Here is a 17,189-nt window from a genome sequence, read left to right as displayed (position 1 = left end):
GCCCGCGTGCCTAGAGCCCATGCTCCACAACAAGAGAAGACACCGCAATGAGAAGTCCGTGAACCGCAACGAAGAGTAGCTCCCGCTCACCGCAACTAGAGAAAAACCCCCATGCAGCAACGAAGACCCAACGCAGCCAAAAATAAATAAAAATAAAACAAATAAATTAAAAACAAGAAAAAAAACCTCATTGAACAGAAGCCTATTCTCTTAGGTCGGCTTCTTCCAGAAGTAGAATCTGAGTCAAGGGTTCAGGTGCAAGAGATTTATTAAGGAAACGCTCCCAGGAGACACCAGTGAGTGGGAGAAGGACAGGGAAAGGAAGGAGCCAGGCAAGAGTAAGATTTCATGCAAAGCCCCAGCCTTGGCCTGATCAGGAGGAGAGCTCTGGAACTTGAATCATGCCTCAGAGCATGTCCTTCCTGGAGACAAGGAAGCTGGACTTTCAGACTCCCAAACCAGTTGGTCACCAGCCTTAGGTCAAAGGGTGGTGTAGGAGATGGGGTGGCCATGGAGGCAATAAAACCCCCAGACACTGCTGGCTCTCCATTTGGGCCGAACTGGCTCCAGGACCAGATCACAGATGCCAGCCTTTGCCTGCAAAGCACTTAGCTGGGGGCTGGGCACACAGAGCTGGCAAGAGACCTGAGGGGTTCTGGGTGATGCACCAACAGTATCAGCCACAGGGCTACCCCCCATATGCTTGCTCTCACCACCAGGCAACACTTATGGGTCTTTCATCAAGTTCTGCTGCAAGAGGAAATGAATAATTTCTTTTGAAAGTCCTGGGGTCAGCTTTTCATCCTCCAGAGACGCACTTCCTTCTCTGGTTGGGTAAAAGTGGGCGTCCCTGGAATGTTTCTGTAAGATGGAGCAGCCGTCCCGGTTGAAGATGACCCGCGCCATTTGAAAACTGCGGAGGGTGTACTTTTGGTTCTCCTTTCCCTTCAGTTCATTGATTTTCTGAGACAGGCACTGGTAGACAGATGTGGAGAGTGAATTTCCAGAGGCTGGCTGTGGATGGCCAAATACTTCATAGAATCTATCCAGAGATTTCCGAAGTCCAGCCTCCTCTGCCTTGGTCTCTGGTGGGCCCTTCACAGAAGGGTCAAGCCAGGAGTTCTCAGAGGTCCAGGAATCATTTTGTTCAGTATTTAGGTTACTAGTGTCTGCAAGACAAAACACATTCCAATACTCAAACACATATTTTAAAATATCAGAAAGCAAGGCAAGAGCAGATGATGTTTCTTTTCAATTTAACACACTCACTATTCCTGGGTAACTGGCAATGGACAGAATCAGCTGATTTCAGAATCTGTTCCCACTATCCTGGGATTATGCCTCTTGTTTGCTCAAAGCAAGATACTTGCATGTATCAGGGGTTCTTAACCTGGGAGTCCTTATATAGAAATTCAGGGTGGCTGTGAACTAGTATGGGGGAAAAAAAATCTTATCATTTTCATTAACCTCTACCTGAAATTAGGAATTTCTGTCCATGATGAATGTAGGCAACAAACTTATTAGCAGCAGTACCTGTGACCCTGTTACCAACAGATCACAGTTATTTTCATTTCATATTAGAGCTTGTTGAAGATGTTTTAAAATACCATTTATGCTTATCATTATGCTATGGAACTGTGTCCCTCCAAAATTCATATGTTGAAGGCCTAATCCTTAATGTGACTATAATTGGATATGGGGCTTTTAGGAGGTTATTAAGGTTAAATGAGGTCATAAGGGTATGGCCCTAATCAGATAGGACTGAAGACCTTATAAGAAGAAGAAGAGACCCCTCTCTCTCCCTATTGCCTCCCACCCGCCTCCGGATGTGCAAAAACCAAGGAAAGGCCGTGTGAGCATGTGAGGACACAATGAAAAAGTGATCTTCTGTAAGCCAGAAAGAGAGTCCTAACCACAACCTGACCATGGTGGCACCCTGATCTCAGACTTTCAGCCTCTGGAACTGTGAGAAAATACATTTCTGTTGTGTGAGCCACCCAGTTTACAGTACTTTGTTAGGGCAGCCCGAGCAGCCTAAGACACACTACTCTGAAATCACCATAGTTAATAGTTCTGACACTAGATCTTATTATGTAAGTCTTAATAAAAAAGCATTACATATTCTTTACAATATCATATCTTTGTTCTTTAAATATTTTAATAACTACATTTCAATATATTTTCCTTAGTAATCCTATATGTTTTACTTCATGCATTTAAAAACATTATTCTGAGAAGGGGTCAAGAGGCTTCACCAGATGCCAAAGGGATCCATGGCACAAACACAGCAGTGACTCCAATGTGGACGATTCTGGGCATTTATGCAGTTCAGACATTTTCTTTTCTACCCCCTACAATAATCCTATAGACTCTTTACCTCTAAATTAAAATTACCACCTTTGCGCTTTTTAAAGGAGGGGTAACAAACTAAGTGATTTAATAATAGACAAGAAGAAACCGGAACTGAAGACAAACCCTAGTTCCTGTAACTTTCTGTAACAGAAAGGTAACTTTCTGTACCTCTCTGGGCACCCTAATTCTTAACATAGGAATCTCTTAGGTCTTTTGAAACAGAATGTTCCTATCGATATGTTCTAGAAAAGACTTCATACAAAAAATTAATTTGCAAGTTGCAGAATTCCTTATACAACTACCAGGTTTATCCTTTAAAATTTCATACTTTAAATCAAAATATATTTTCCTTTTTTCACTCTGATATAAGCTTTATTAAATTACTAACTTTAATTTCACACACACCCTACCCTTGTTAATTCAACAAGTAGTTATAATAAAAAATATTTGTACTTGCTAATGATGAAGAATGTTGAATGATGCAGTGGGTGAAGTTTTAGAAAAGGAGGCAGGATTTGGGGTTTTGACTCTAGTTTTACTACCAGGTAGATAAGACACCTTTCTGAGCTTCGGCTTTCTCATCTACAAAACAAGAGTTTTACTAAACCACCTCTCGCCTAGAACTTCTACGGTAATACAGGGAATGGAGAAGTATAATCCAAAGCATTAGAGTATCCAAAAAGAATGTGGACACACGTTTTGTGAGACACACGCAGGGCCACACGTGGACAAGCATTCATTGACTCAACACACATTTACAGAAAGGTGATGATATAAATGTAACTCATTACAAGTTGCTACAAGATAAACAGAGGATGCTGAAGACCATGTTCTTCACCTGAGATAGTTAGACCTTAACTAGGAAGAGGAGACATACTTCTAGCATCAAACAACTGGAAAATACTCACAGGATATACATAAATACACAAAGATGTGATGACATTGACTGGGGACAGTGTGGATGCAAAGACAAATGCAGTGTAAGGGAAGGATCAGCACGTAGCAGAACTAGTGAGGGGTGCCTCTTTGGAGAAGGCTACGTGCAGTCTTATTAGGAAGGGACCAGAATCAGAGACTGTGGAAACAGGAGGAGGGTTAATGAACAAGGCCATGTGGCAAGAAGAAGCAGAAACTAAACTACTCCATGGCTGGTTGTCATTATCCCCCTCTACCAGCTGGCTGTAATTTCAGCAGCCTGAGACCCAGCCTGGAGGCAGAAGGAGAGAGAATTCACAGAGTGGCCAGACAGGCTCCTGGGACAGACAACAGCGACCGTGCTTTTTAAAGAATTCAGTGGCAGGGATGGTGCTTCCATTATACTGGATTTCAGCAAGCTTAGTTTATGTCCCAGGCCCCTCAAGCCTAAAAAATAAAATAAAATTTTTAAAAAAGGAAAAGAAATTTCCTTTGCTGCTGCTATGCCAAAAGCTTCTGCCTAGTTCTGCCTAAGTTCCTCCCAACAAGCCCATTGCTGAACTGCAGCCTCCTGGATGGGCAGAGGGTGAGGGAGGCAGAGGCTGGCCTCTTTCCAGTCCTTGTGTCAGAGAAACTGCAGGAGAGGACTTCCTGGCCACCTCACTTGGAATGCTAAGCACACTTTCCAATGGCAACTTTCTTATCCACATAGGTCAATAGGTTCTACAACGTGGAAGGTGATGTGGATAGACAGAGTGGAAAGCTGGGGATCATCTAAAGCAGAGTGACTTGTAACACAGTCTCCAAAGTCAAGCAGACCCAAGTTCAAATCCCTGCTCTGCCAAATTCAAGTTGTGCAACACTAAGTTACTTAACATCTCTGAGACTCAGTCTCCTGATGTGCAAAATGGAGACACTACCAGTTATCAGCTCATGATTCTCATGTTGTGAGAATTAACTAAGATAATATATGCAAAGCACTTAGCCCACCTTGAAGAATGGCTGATTCTAGGCTGGTGATAGGAAAGTACAAGATGAGCCTGGAACATCTCACCGTTCTCTAATGCTCGAAGAATGATGGGGGCACAGCAAGGGGGAGCTGAGGCCGGCTCAAAAGGGATCCCCTGGGATTAGATGATGCTAATTTCAAATCTGGAACAACTTGAGCATCAAAATAATGAGCGTTAACAGATTATTAACCCATTTATTAAAACAGAAAACCATGAATCCATAAAATAATTGAAAGTTTGAAGAGGAATGGGATACTTACAGCCTCAGAGTACCTCCCCATAAGATACTTATTAGTTACAAAGGGAAAAAGAATAACTTTAACTATAGTGGAGAAGCGTGGCAAATATCACCATCCACAAGTGATGTAAATGAGCACCATCAGTAACGGGACAAATCAAAATCATGTGCCACCTGACCAGGTATAACGGGAAGACCCAGCATCACTTCTCGGATAGTCCTGCCAAAGGTACATCACCTGAACCAATTATGAGGAAGCGGCAGACAAAACCAAATCAAGAGACATTCTACGAAATGAATGGCCTGTACTCTTCAGAAGTGCCAAGTTCATGAAAACCAAGGAAAGGCTAAGCAGTTGTTCCAGACTGAAGGAGACTACAGAGACAGGACGACTAAATGCAGCACATGATTTCCTCTGGCTCCTTTTGCTCTACAGAACATTCTTGGGCCCCGTGAATGGGGTCTGGGGATGAGATGGTAGTAATGTGTCACTGTTAATTTCCTGATTTTGATGGTTTCATTGGGCTTTGTAGGAGAATGTTCTAGTTTGTAGGAAAATCAGGGATGGTGGGCAACAGGTTGGTGGCTTACTCTCAAATAATTCATGAAAAAAAATGTTACTTGTACTTGCAAATTTTCTGAGTTTGAGACTGTTTCAAGAAAAAAATTAAAACAAACCTCTGGAGGAATAATTGTTAAAATTTCTTTGGGTGGCCTACTTTAAAATTAAAACAAACAAAACAGCCTTAGTCCAGGGCTTGGCAAGGCAAATGTACTCGCCTAACGAATGTACTGCCATTAGAGAGGCGAGGGGAAAGGGGAAGGGGAAGGGTCCCACCATGGCAGCATGAGGTGTTCCTTCCCACCTTCCTCCCCACAGATGATCTGGTCCTGGGGGGTAAGGCAGGAAGCCAGAGGCTGAGAAGTGTCAATGAGAAGAGTGGGAGAGAGAAGGAGAGCTCAGCAGTGACACCCCAAGTAGCAGGGCATGTACTTATTAAGTAACTGGTTAATAACTTTGATATGCAAATTTAAAAATTTTTCATCTGTGTCTCACTGTTATATTTCATTTAATTTTTGAAATTCAGTATCCACGAAAGAACCTAAAAAACTAGTCTGTCTCCTCTATTTTACATGCAAATGTCAAGCAGACAGCAGCTCATCTTCAAAGAAACCCTCCTTCCCCTTTCCAGAAGAGTAATGACAATATGCATTGAGTTATTTACTACATCAGTTCTTTTGAACACTGCCTCCAGTTCATTTCAGACTTTGATTTCCTTTTAAAATTTGCTTTACTTCCAACTACAAAGCCATCTCTCTAATCATGTGGCTGTTATGGCCTTTTGGGTATATTAAATGTTTGGGTAAATTATTTAAATTTAAAACATTTAATTTAAATTTAAACCTTTAATATGTTTGGGTAAATTTAATCTAAAAATTCATAAGAGTTATTGTACGCTGTTCAGTTGCTAGGGAATGCACTGCCATTCATGCATGCTGCACAAAGCAGGTGTCAGCACTCACTCAGCATTTACTGTGCTCCCATTGGGTGTGAAGCACGGTCCTGGTGGAGTAAATCCAACCAAGAATGAGGCTCTAAGGCATCTAGGCTGTCTTCCTCACTCCATCCTGGGAGGAAGGCAACCAAATCATTTTTAAATGTTTTTATTCTAACATAAAGTAATCCATTTCTTGATTTGTTCTCTAAGACATGAACTTTTCTGTCAGCTCTATCCTGTTGCTGTTGCAGTTGAGGGGTTTTGTTTTGCTTTGATTTTTATTTATGTGTAAAGAAAACTGCTGCAATGATTTCACAGATGGGAGACAGGCAGAGAGATACAGGGGTTTAAAAAGTTGCACAGCTAGTTAGTAGTGAGGCTCACACTTGACATTGGGATCCTGACGTTTCATTTCTCAGATAGTTTAAGGACCAGTTTTGGCTTTCAAACAACTCCTTATTTTTACATTGGCTCATACTATTTCTTAGCTATTTGTACCCACCATTCCCTTGACCCATCTCCAAAAAAGGCAAATGTTTCATTAAAGAATTCCTAATTAACATTTATAGTACAAATAAAAAACATTTTATCATAAAAAATTATTTAAATTTAAATTTACCCAAACATATTAAATGTTTCTTCACCAGTATACAAAGCCAATCACTTCTTTTCCTGATGCACCTACACATGGACAGAAGATGGATCTCTGATAACTTGGTCAGTTCCTGCTCAGTGGAGCGTCCTCACAGCTATATTCAAACCCCACTTTATTCTACCTGTTGTTAGAGCTCAGACCTGTAGGGCTCTCAGCTGGGGACTCTACTCTAGGGACAGACTGGGGACGTTTTTGTGTCAGTGATTGCAAAGTGCTACTTGCATTTAGTGAGTGGGAACAAGGATGTAAACATCCTACAATGCACAGAACAGTCCCATATATCAAAGAATCATCCTTCCCCTAAATGCCAGTAGTGCCCTCCACCCCCAGAGAGCAACACTGGCTCAAAGGATTCTGGAAGGAGTGGGAAGTGAATGCTGAATCCCACTGAATTGTAACAGATTGATTTGCCTTGAGCTCCCCGAGGCACCTTTGCTACTGATCCCTGTACAGTGAATGCCTTTCTTGCTGGCACCTATTTGCACCATGCTTTCCTTCCCTCTCAGACCTTGAGATGGCTTTTTTTTTTTTTTTCCTCAGTAAGGGCCCCAGTCCTAATGATTTTGGCATTATATAAATTGGGTGGGGGCTTCTCTGGTGGCGCAGTGGTTGAGAATCTGCCTGCTAATGCAGGGGACACGGGTTCGAGCCCTGGTCTGGGAAGATCCCACATGACGCGGAGCAACTAGGCTCGTGAGCCACAACTACTGAGCCTGCGCGTCTGGAGCCTGTGCTCCGCAACAGGAGAGGCCACGATACTGAGAGGCCCGCGCACCGCGATGAAGAGTGGCCCCCGCTTGCCGCAACTAGAGAAAGCCCTCACAGAAACGAAGACCCAACACAGCCAAAAATAAATAAATTAAAAAAAAATTGGGTGGAATTTCCCTTTTTATTTCAATATGCTTTCCATCATGAATAGATTTCTTTAGGATTTGCAAGAAGAGAGAAGGATGGGGCTTGACGCCACAATGCTCTTGCATGCATTGCTTCCAGGTCATCTATCCACCAGAACATCCGTTTGTTAAATTTTCTTTTGACCAAAGAGAGAAGAGATAACTTATAGATATTTGAGATTCTTCTAAACCTAAAACTATTTTTATATCTTGAGGAGTTATAGAGGTTATGTGAGTTTAGTAATCCGAGACAGTCAATTAGCATGGAACATTTGAAATTAATGGCTGCGTTCTGAGATTAATGCCATTGGCCGTCAGAAACCCGGATATTTAATGGCGGTTTCTTCCAGTGACTCTTCCACGGCTATTTCTGCGGCTGATAAGTGCACAGCGGGGTTTGACCTCTGCGGCACATTTTAGCTTCCATCCTTAACAGGTTCCCTTTAAATGGGCTTGACGTTTAACTCTGCCTCCTCCAGGCAGCAGCATCAATAGCCGCCCACTGTGCCTATTTGTCCAGAGTTTCTTTTACCAGCAACTGCTAATTGGGAGGAACTGTGGCTTCAAGGCTGTACAGAGCTGAAAGAAATCTACTCTAAGACAATAAAAATATGGCGAATTATCAGGATTCAAGGAAAGAAGGAACATGTGGTTTGTATGGTCTTCTATGTTGCTTGGAGGGGAAGCTGCCCCTTTCTCAGGGCACTGCATGGCACACTCCTAAGGGTGACCCTGCTGCCTTGGTTTGTCTGTTGGAGGCTCTAAGAAAAAGTCACGGGCATGAGAACAAGGTGAATGGGAGGAGGGCACACTTTGGATGCACTGACTCATCTTCTTCATGACAGCAGTCAGAGGCCTCCCAAGGTCTCTACATGGGTGAGCTACCAATTTTAGTATATTAGGGTTTGTGGTCCAAGGATGTGGGGCACCACTCTGCTAGGCTGCATCTTCCTGCTCCAGATCTCACCTACCTTTCCTTCATATCCTCTCCTATGCCTCTCATTCCTGCCTCCCCACTCCATACTTTGTGGAGGAATAGAGGACTGAGCAGGATCACTGGATGGACAAGAGTAAGTCCTACCTCCAGCCCCACAGGCCGCAGGGTGCTGATACCTCTGCATCCTGGCTTCTTTCCTGATCCTGGAACGCATCAAGAATGTTCCCTCTTCAAAACCTTTGCACTTGCTGTTCCTCCCTGTGGAACATGATTTTTCCACATATCTGCACAGTTGGTTTCCTCACAACCTTCAGTTCTCTGCTCAGATGTTACCTTCTCAGTGAGGCCTTCTGTATTAGTCAGGATGGGCTAGGGTATGCTACTTAACAAGCAAGCCCCAAATCTCATAAAACAACAAAGGATTGTTTCTTACTACTTGCACTCTGTGTCATACTACAAGTGGATCTGTATCATCCTTGCCCTTTCCCTGAAACCCAGGCCACTGGGGCAGCCACTACCTCAACATTGCTTAGTGACTATAGCAGAGGGAAAAGAGCACGGTGGAGCAGACAGTCACCGGGAGAGCTCTGTCACTTCTGTTCACATATCATTGCCAATGTTAAGTTGTATGGCCAAACTTGATTTCAAAAGAATGAGGAAGAAAAATTCTCCTGTAGGGAGAGGCAGAGATTACTGGTGAACAATAATTCAGTCTGCCATACTTTCCTTGAGCACACTATTTAAAATTACATTTCCTTCACTCCCTAGACCCTGGCTGTCCCTATCTCCCTTGTCTGCCTTATACTTTCCATATAAACCTAATAGTACCTAATAATATATGATTTGTTTGTTTATTGTCAACCTTCTCCTACTCAAGGTTTTTTGTCTCTCTTGTTACCTGGTGTATCCCCAGGGCCAGCACATGGTAGATACATTTAAAAAATTTTGATGTTTTGTTTTATTTGATGAGTTTTACTTTCAAATGCACATGTAAATGTGTGTATTAGTAGGGTGACCACTATTCACTAGCGTGACTGGGGTGTTTGCCCAGGAAATCCCCAGTTTGTGCCTATTGTCTCAATTAATTATTAATAGCACCCTTTTTCACTCTCAAAAGGGCCTTGGATTACACAATCCACTATGTGAATACATGAATCATGATAAATTACATATATAAGCTGACGCTGGAGGAGGGGGCAGATATATCTTGGTCAACAGTGAGACGTTACACCACACACACCTGGGGCGGGGCAGGGGGGTTGAATTTGATGCCAGAAATAATCCCAGTCTGTGGTATAAATAATGTACCTACAGACTTTTTTTTTTTTGCTAAACCTTCTGTGGATTTGTTCTACTATACTCCAAGACCATCCTCTTTTCCTTTCCCCTCTTTTTCATACCTGGTATTTCTCCTACCCTCTTGCTGTCCAAGAACCTTTTTATTACTGCCCTGCAAGTGAAGGGCCTCAGTTTACTCTACCCCATCAGCAACTTGCTTAGATTCCTCTTTCTGGTTTCATCTGACTGTCCCCCTCCCCTTAAGGTATAACACCAGCACTGTTACTTACTTCCTATCTTATTAATAACGTAAAATTAATGACAAGAAAAATCAACCAGCTTAAGCCTCCTTTTGCCTGATGGTTTATACATTTTAGAATTTGCAGCTGTTCCTTTAAAGGACAAAAACCACATACAAGGGAGCCCAAGGAGGTGTGGACATCAAGATATTTAATCCCAGTTAACACCTCAAAGGATGGATGGTCTGGTCAGGTGCTTTTGAAACCACAGTCTAGGTCTGTACTTACTTACATCTGAAAGTAAAAACTGGATGAATCACCCATGCTGTCACCTTTCATCCTAAGGACGAACAGATGCAATGGGCAGAGGACACAGACCTCTAAAAGGCAACTGCTGAGAAATAAAATGAATGCTGGAAAAATACAAAAATATGTGTGATAGGTGAACAGCCCTAAAAGTAGGTGCCCAGGGCAATTAATAAGGTCAATCTCTACTGTCTGATTCATAAGCTATCTTACTTTTACCTTGGCATTTTATGTTTTTTTCTAAAGAAATTAAAATGTTCTGAAAATTACAGGGAACTATAATATCTAAGTTCACACCACTCCAGATTGACAATTAACATATGTCATATTTGCTTCAAGTCTTTTTTCCTATTGAAGAAGAATTAAATAATTCAATTAAAGTTGACATAGAAAGAAATTCCTACATAGAAATTGATTCCTTCCAGCCCATTTTTATAGCTTACATATATATGTATCCATAAGCAAGACAGTGTTGCTTTATGTGTGATGATCTTTTTAATGTTATTTTCAATATACAAAGTTTTGCTTTTTTTTCACCCAACCTTATGATTTTTTACTTCTAGCCATTATTGATATATATATATGTGAATGTAGGGACAGGCTGCATTAGTTTTCATCCATTCTCTTGCTGAAGGACATGTAGGTTGTACCTAATTTCTCACTATCACAAACAAGGCCTAAGTGAGCCCTTGTGCACTTGTGAGGCTTTCTCTGTAAATACATACAGGAGTGGAATTGCTGAGTTGAAGGAAACATGTGTTTTCAATTTCACTAGATCCTGACAGATCACTCTCCAAAGTGGTTGCAGCATTTACAGTCCCACCAGCACTGTCTAGATTTTCCTGTTTCTCCACAGCTTTGCCAAACCCTGATATTGTCAGACATTTCAAGCGGTATCTCATTATTGGGTTCACATTTCTCTGATTACTCGCATGGCTGAGCTGCTCTTCATATACTTATTGGCCACTTGAGTTTCCTTACTGTGAACTGCCTGTTCATATTCTTTACCATTTTTCTTTCTGTTTTTTTGTCTCTTTTCTATATTCTTTTTAATGGCATAGAAAATGAATTATAAAGAAAACAATATCTTTGTCTGACTTTTCTCCAATTAATCTCATGACTAGTTTTTTTCCAGTCTGAAGGGGATTAAAAAAAAAAAATGTGAGGATGAAAAACAGACTTCATGAGAAGCCTCAAGTTCTGTTCTTGTTTTAATGGCAAACTTTCTCAAGCAAAACAACTCTCTTGGTGTCAGCTTATCACTACCAAAAAGTGATATTATGTTTCTACTCGATTTAATAAAAAAGTCATACACCAAGCCTGATCCAGGCACAGGGATCACATCCAGCTTACTGAGTCTCATTTTGCAGACAAGAAAATTAAGATAGGACCAAGTCTCCAGAGTCACTTAATGCAGAGATTCGCAACTAGAACACAAAAAAAGGCTAATCTGCTCATTAATTTTCTTAATTAAAATCATTTTCATGTAACTATCATTTGCCATAATGAGGATCGCTGATGGTTTTACATGTTGGTGATGATGGGCCAGGCAAGGGGTTCAAGAGCCTCCCGAGATGATTCATAATTGACGTTTAGAGACCACAGGCTTAGATCCTAGAAATGCATAACAATTCTCTTCTTTACTATGAGACTGAGGATTAGCCTGAGGCTTGATTTAAAACAGCTTGGTTTTGTATTTTGTTAAGTAGTAACCAAGTTAATGGGACAGAGAACCTGACCCTTTCACAGCTGGAAAAGCCATGGGGAGTTACCTTGTTCAACTCTCTCACTTTCTGGACCAGAACTGTTTAACTAGAGTTGGAACAAGAACTGTGGTCCCCACAGACATAGAGAATAGACTTGTTGCCAAAGGGAAGGGCAGGTGGGGGAGGGATAAGCTGGGAGTTTGGGGTTAGCAGATGAAAACTATTATGTATAGAATGGGTAACGACAAGGTCTTACTGTATAGCACAGAGAACTATATTTAATGTCCTGAGATAAACCATAATGGAAAAAATATTTTAAAAATGTATATATATATGTAAAACTGAATCACTTTGCTGTACAACAGAAATTAACATTGTAAATCAATTTTTTTCAATTAAAAAAATTGTTAAAAAAAAAGAACTGTGATCAATTGATTGTTAAAAAAAAGAACTGTGATCCATTGACCCCATCCATGTTCTGGGCACGAGGAGCCCTGAGAAGGGATGACCAGGAGAGGCCATCAGACAAGGGACCTAAGCTCCTTCAGGAGCCATTGCGAATTAGGAGCTTCACAGTAACATTTAAAGCCCTTGTTTTAAAGTGTTTTTCCCCCAAGTGGTTTTTAAAATCTCATTTACATGGGATGTTTCAGCAGATTTGTTTCAAATCCTGGCCTAGATAGTAAGGAACAATTGTGAGCAGAAAAAGCAAATGAGTTGGATTTAGGTTGCTATGGCAACATTACCATTTTTGAATACGGCTGTTTACTTCAGCAGAGTTGATTTAAACGTGAGCCGCTAATTAAGATGATGCTTGAAACTTTAACCTTAACCTTCACTGTAAGAAAAAAGTAAGCACTTTAAAAATGATGCTTGAAGTGTTGCTGGAGACATATTTAGCAAGAAGATCATTCCCCTTTGCTGGAGAAGCAGAAACCCAATCCGTTTTCCTTGAAGAAGAATGAGGGCCTACTCACAATCTGTCCAAATCCACAAGTCAGTATTTCCTAGTTTTAAGATTTAAAGAGGAACAGAACAGAATTCCTGTCAAAACTGAGCCAGTTCCAGTGTTGACACCAGCAGTAAGACTTTCTGAGAGTGACAGACAAGGAAAGTCTGATATTTCTCTACACATAGCAATATTTTTGTTAGACACATATTTGTGTAAACAGATTTCACTCCACATCAAATCAAAGTTAAGTACATCTATGAAGTGACAGACTGAATTGGAAACAAATACACCAGAATGTAAATATATAGCTGAGTGTTCCCCCTTCAAAGTAATCGCCCTGGGGAGTCGGGGGCAAGCTCTTATTTTAAAAATGCTGATGTTGCTGAGAACATTTTGGAGCCTCTTAGAAAGTGTCTTCACTTGCTGTGGAAACTTTTTTGTTTTAACATCTTTATTGGAGTATAATTGCTTTACAATGGTGTGTTAGTTTCTGCTTTATAACAAAGTGAATCAGCTATACATATACATATATCCACATATCTCCTTGCGTCTCCCTCCCACCCTCCCTATCCCACACCTCTAGGTGGTCACAAAGCACCGAGCTGATCTCCCTGTGCTATGTGGCTGCTTCCCACTAGCTATCTATTTTACATTTGGTAGTGTATATAAGTCAATGCCACTCTCTCACTTCGTCCCAGCTTACCCTTCCCCCTCCCCTTGTCCTCAAGTCCATCCTCTATGTCTGCGTCTTTATTCCTGTCCTGCCCCTAGGTTCTTCAGAACCATTTTTTTAGATTCCATATATATGTGTTAGCATACATATATGTGTTTTTCTCTTTCTGACTTACTTCACTCTGTATGACAGACTCTAGGTCCAGCCACCTCTCTACAAATAACTCAATTTCCTTTCTTTTTATGGCCGAGTAATATTCCACTGTATATATGTGCCACATCTTCTTTATCCATTCATCTGTTGATGGACACTTAGGTTGCTTCCATGTCCTGGCTATTGTAAATAGAGCTGCAATGAACATTGTGGTACATGACTCTTTGAATTATGGTTTTCTCAGGGTATATGCCCAGTACTGGGATTGCTGGGTCGTATGATAGTTCTATTTTTAGTTTCTTAAGGAACCTCCATACTGTTCTCCATAGTGGCTGTATCAATTTACATTCCCACCAGCAGTGCAAGAGAGTTCCCTTTTCTCCACACCCTCTCCAGCATTTATTGTTTGTAGATTTTTTGATGATGGCCATTCTGACTGGTGTGAGGTGATACCTCATTGTAGTTTTGATTTGCATTTCTCTAATGATTAGTGATGTTGAGCATCCTTCCATGTGTTTGTTGGCAATCTGTATATCTTCTTTGGAGAAATGTCTATTTAGGTCTTCTGCCCATTTTTGGATTGGGTGGTTTGTTTTTTTGATACTGAGCTGCAAGAGCTGCTTGTAAATTTTCGCAATTAATCCTTTGTCAGTTGCTTCATTTGCAAATATTTTCTCCCATTCTGAGGGTTGTCTTTTCGTCTTGTTTATGGTTTCCTTTGCTGTGCAAAAGCTTTTAAGTTTCATTAGGACCCATTTGTTTATTTTTGTTTTTATTTCCATTTCTCTAGGAGGTGGGTCAAAAAGGATCTTGCTGTGATGTATGCCACAGAGTGTTCTGCCTATGTTTTCCTCTAAGAGTTTTATAGTGTCTGGCCTTATATTTAGGTCTTTAATCCATTTTGAGTTTATTTTTGTGTATGGTGTTAGGGAGTGTTCTAATTTCATTCTTTTACATGTAGCTGTCCAGTTTTCCCAGCACCACTTATTGAAGAAGCTGTCTTTTCTCCATTGTATATTCTTGCCTCCTTTATGAAAAATAAGGTGACCATATGTGTGTGGGTTTATCTCTGGGCTTTCTATCCTGTTCCATTGATCTATTTTTCTGTTTTTGTGCCAGTACCATACTGTCTTGATTACTGTAGTTTTGTAGTATAGTCTGAAGTCAGGGAGCCTGATTCCTCCAGCTCCGTTTTTCTTTCTCAAGATTGCTTTCGCCTTTTAGGGTCTTTTGTGTTTCCATACAAATTGTGAAATTTTTTGTTCTAGTTCTGTGAAAAATGCCAGTGGTAGTTTGATAGGGATTGCATTAAATCTGTAGATTGCTTTGCGTAGTATAGTCATTTTCACAATATTGATTCTTCCAATCCAAGAACATGGTATATCTCTCCATCTGTTGGTATCATCTTTAATTTCTTTCATCAGTGTTTTATAGTTTTTTGCATACAGGTCTTTTGTCTCCTTAGGTAGGTTTATTCCTAGGTATTTTATTCTTTTTGTTGCAGTGGTAAATGGGGTTGTTTCCTTAATTTCTCTTTCAGATTTTTCATCATTAGTATATAGGAATGCAAGAGATTTCTGTGCATTAATTTTGTATCTTGCTACTTTACCAAATTCATTGATTAGCTCTAGTAGTTTTCTGGTAGCATCTTTAGGATTCTCTATGTATAGTATCATGTCATCTGCAAACAGTGACAGCTTTACTTCTTCTTTTCCAATTTGGTTTCCTTTTATTTCTTTTTCTTCTCTGATTGCTGTGGCTAAAACTTCCAAAACTATGGTGAATAATAATGGTGAGAGTGATCAACCTTGTCTTGTTCCTGATCTTAGTGGAAATGGTTTCACTTTTGTACCATTGAGAATGATGTTGGCTGTGGGTTTGTCATATATGTTCTTTATTATGTTGAGGTAAGTAAGTTCCCTCTATGCCTACTTTCTGGAGGGTTTTTATTATAAATCGGTGTTGAATTTTGTCAAAAGCTTTTTCTGCATCTACTGAGATGAGATTAGCTAATCCAACAGCACATTAAAAGGATCATACACCATGATCAAGTGGGGTTTATCCCAGGAATGCAAGGATTCTTCAGTATACGCAAATCAATCAATGTGATAAACCATATTAACAAATTGAAGGAAACTTCTTTTGGATGTCCTCACTGGTGGCAAATCTCCATACACAGAGGACAGAATTACCCTTTTGGAAAATGTCAAGAGGCATTAGGAGTGAAATCTGATAAATAATGTAGGTGATCCTGCAGGGTAACAGGGCATGGGTTAAAAAGCAAGGTTTATCTCCAAAAGGAAATTGCTTTTCTTATGTTTCGCATGCTGGTTCTGAAAGTAGTTCTCACAAAGGAATTCCAAAGTCAGTTCTATGCAATAGCAAGCAGCATGGTTTCAATGTACATATATGTTCAAATTTGCTACCTTAAAGGACAGGCTAATGTGGATTTAAGTTCTGGCTATTGTAAAAAAGCTCATAGTCATAGATTAGAAATCTGAATATTTTTGTCCTGACAGATAAGATGTTGGCGAGTGTGGACTTTGTATTTAGAAGACTTGAGTTTAGTCCTACCATGGCCACTTACTGCCTATGTGACCATGGGCAAGTTACTTAACATCTCTGAATCTCCATGTCCTCATCTGTAAAATGGGAATAATAGCTCTGCCTCATAGGATTGTTGTAAGAATTAAATGATTTATTAGTATAAAACCTAGCATGTAGTAAGTACTCAACAAATATAAGCTACTTTATAATTATCACAGTGACAAGAGTAGTACCAGAAGCAGAGTTGTTACATGTAGGTATTAAGCTATTTGCCATTTAGCATATAGGACTTTTTTTTTTTTTGGCCACGCCATGCGGCATGTGGGATCTTAGTTCCCTGACCAGGGATTGAACCTGAGTCCCCTACATTGGAAGCACGAAGTCTTAACCACTGGACTGCCAGGGAAGTCCCAGCATCCAGGATTTTAAAAAGTGAATTGTAAATGCTCCTGTAGGTCTTCTCTGCAGTGATAAATTAACATTATAAGCAAAGTCTAGATGAACAAGCATTCATTCCTGACTGGAAGGAACATCACTTTTACTTACTGCTCCATCCTGGTGTCAGAGTTAGTGGGATGAATCATAGTGAACATTGCCCATCTCACAGCAGTAGGACTATGATTACAGAGAGGTCCCAAGTGCATGCTCTGCAAAGCAAACACAATCCCACTGTGGGTGGAAACAGCAGGTGCCTCAGCGTGTGGGCATGTCAAACATAGAAGCCCAGGCTGGTGGAGCCCTCATCTGTCCCCGCAAGGAGCACCAGCACCAGAGTGTGGGTGGGACTGAAATGACTCAACCTCCAGGGAGTCTGTGGGGGTGGTGGTTTTGGAAGT

At 40.7% G+C, this 17,189-nt stretch overlaps 1 protein-coding gene across 4 annotated transcripts in view; it reads right to left on the bottom strand.

The window, feature by feature from the left end:
* Positions 1 to 261: 261 nt before the first annotated feature.
* The window catches only part of SHLD1 (shieldin complex subunit 1), a 102,430-nt gene continuing 85,502 nt past the window's right edge, over positions 262 to 17,189 (bottom strand). For all 4 annotated transcript variants that reach the window (XM_061208478.1, XM_061208479.1, XM_061208480.1 and 1 more), the window contains one exon: positions 262 to 1,169. In XM_061208478.1, coding sequence (XP_061064461.1) covers positions 727 to 1,169 — 443 coding nt within the window. In that variant the 3' untranslated portion in view covers positions 262 to 726. The remainder of the gene's footprint in view (positions 1,170 to 17,189) is intronic.

The sequence above is a fragment of the Eubalaena glacialis genome, chromosome 13 (assembly GCF_028564815.1).
Source record: "Eubalaena glacialis isolate mEubGla1 chromosome 13, mEubGla1.1.hap2.+ XY, whole genome shotgun sequence".
Taxonomy (NCBI): domain Eukaryota; kingdom Metazoa; phylum Chordata; class Mammalia; order Artiodactyla; family Balaenidae; genus Eubalaena; species Eubalaena glacialis.
Note: the sequence above shows the minus strand (reverse complement) of the source record. Positions and strands in the feature narration are given on the sequence as shown.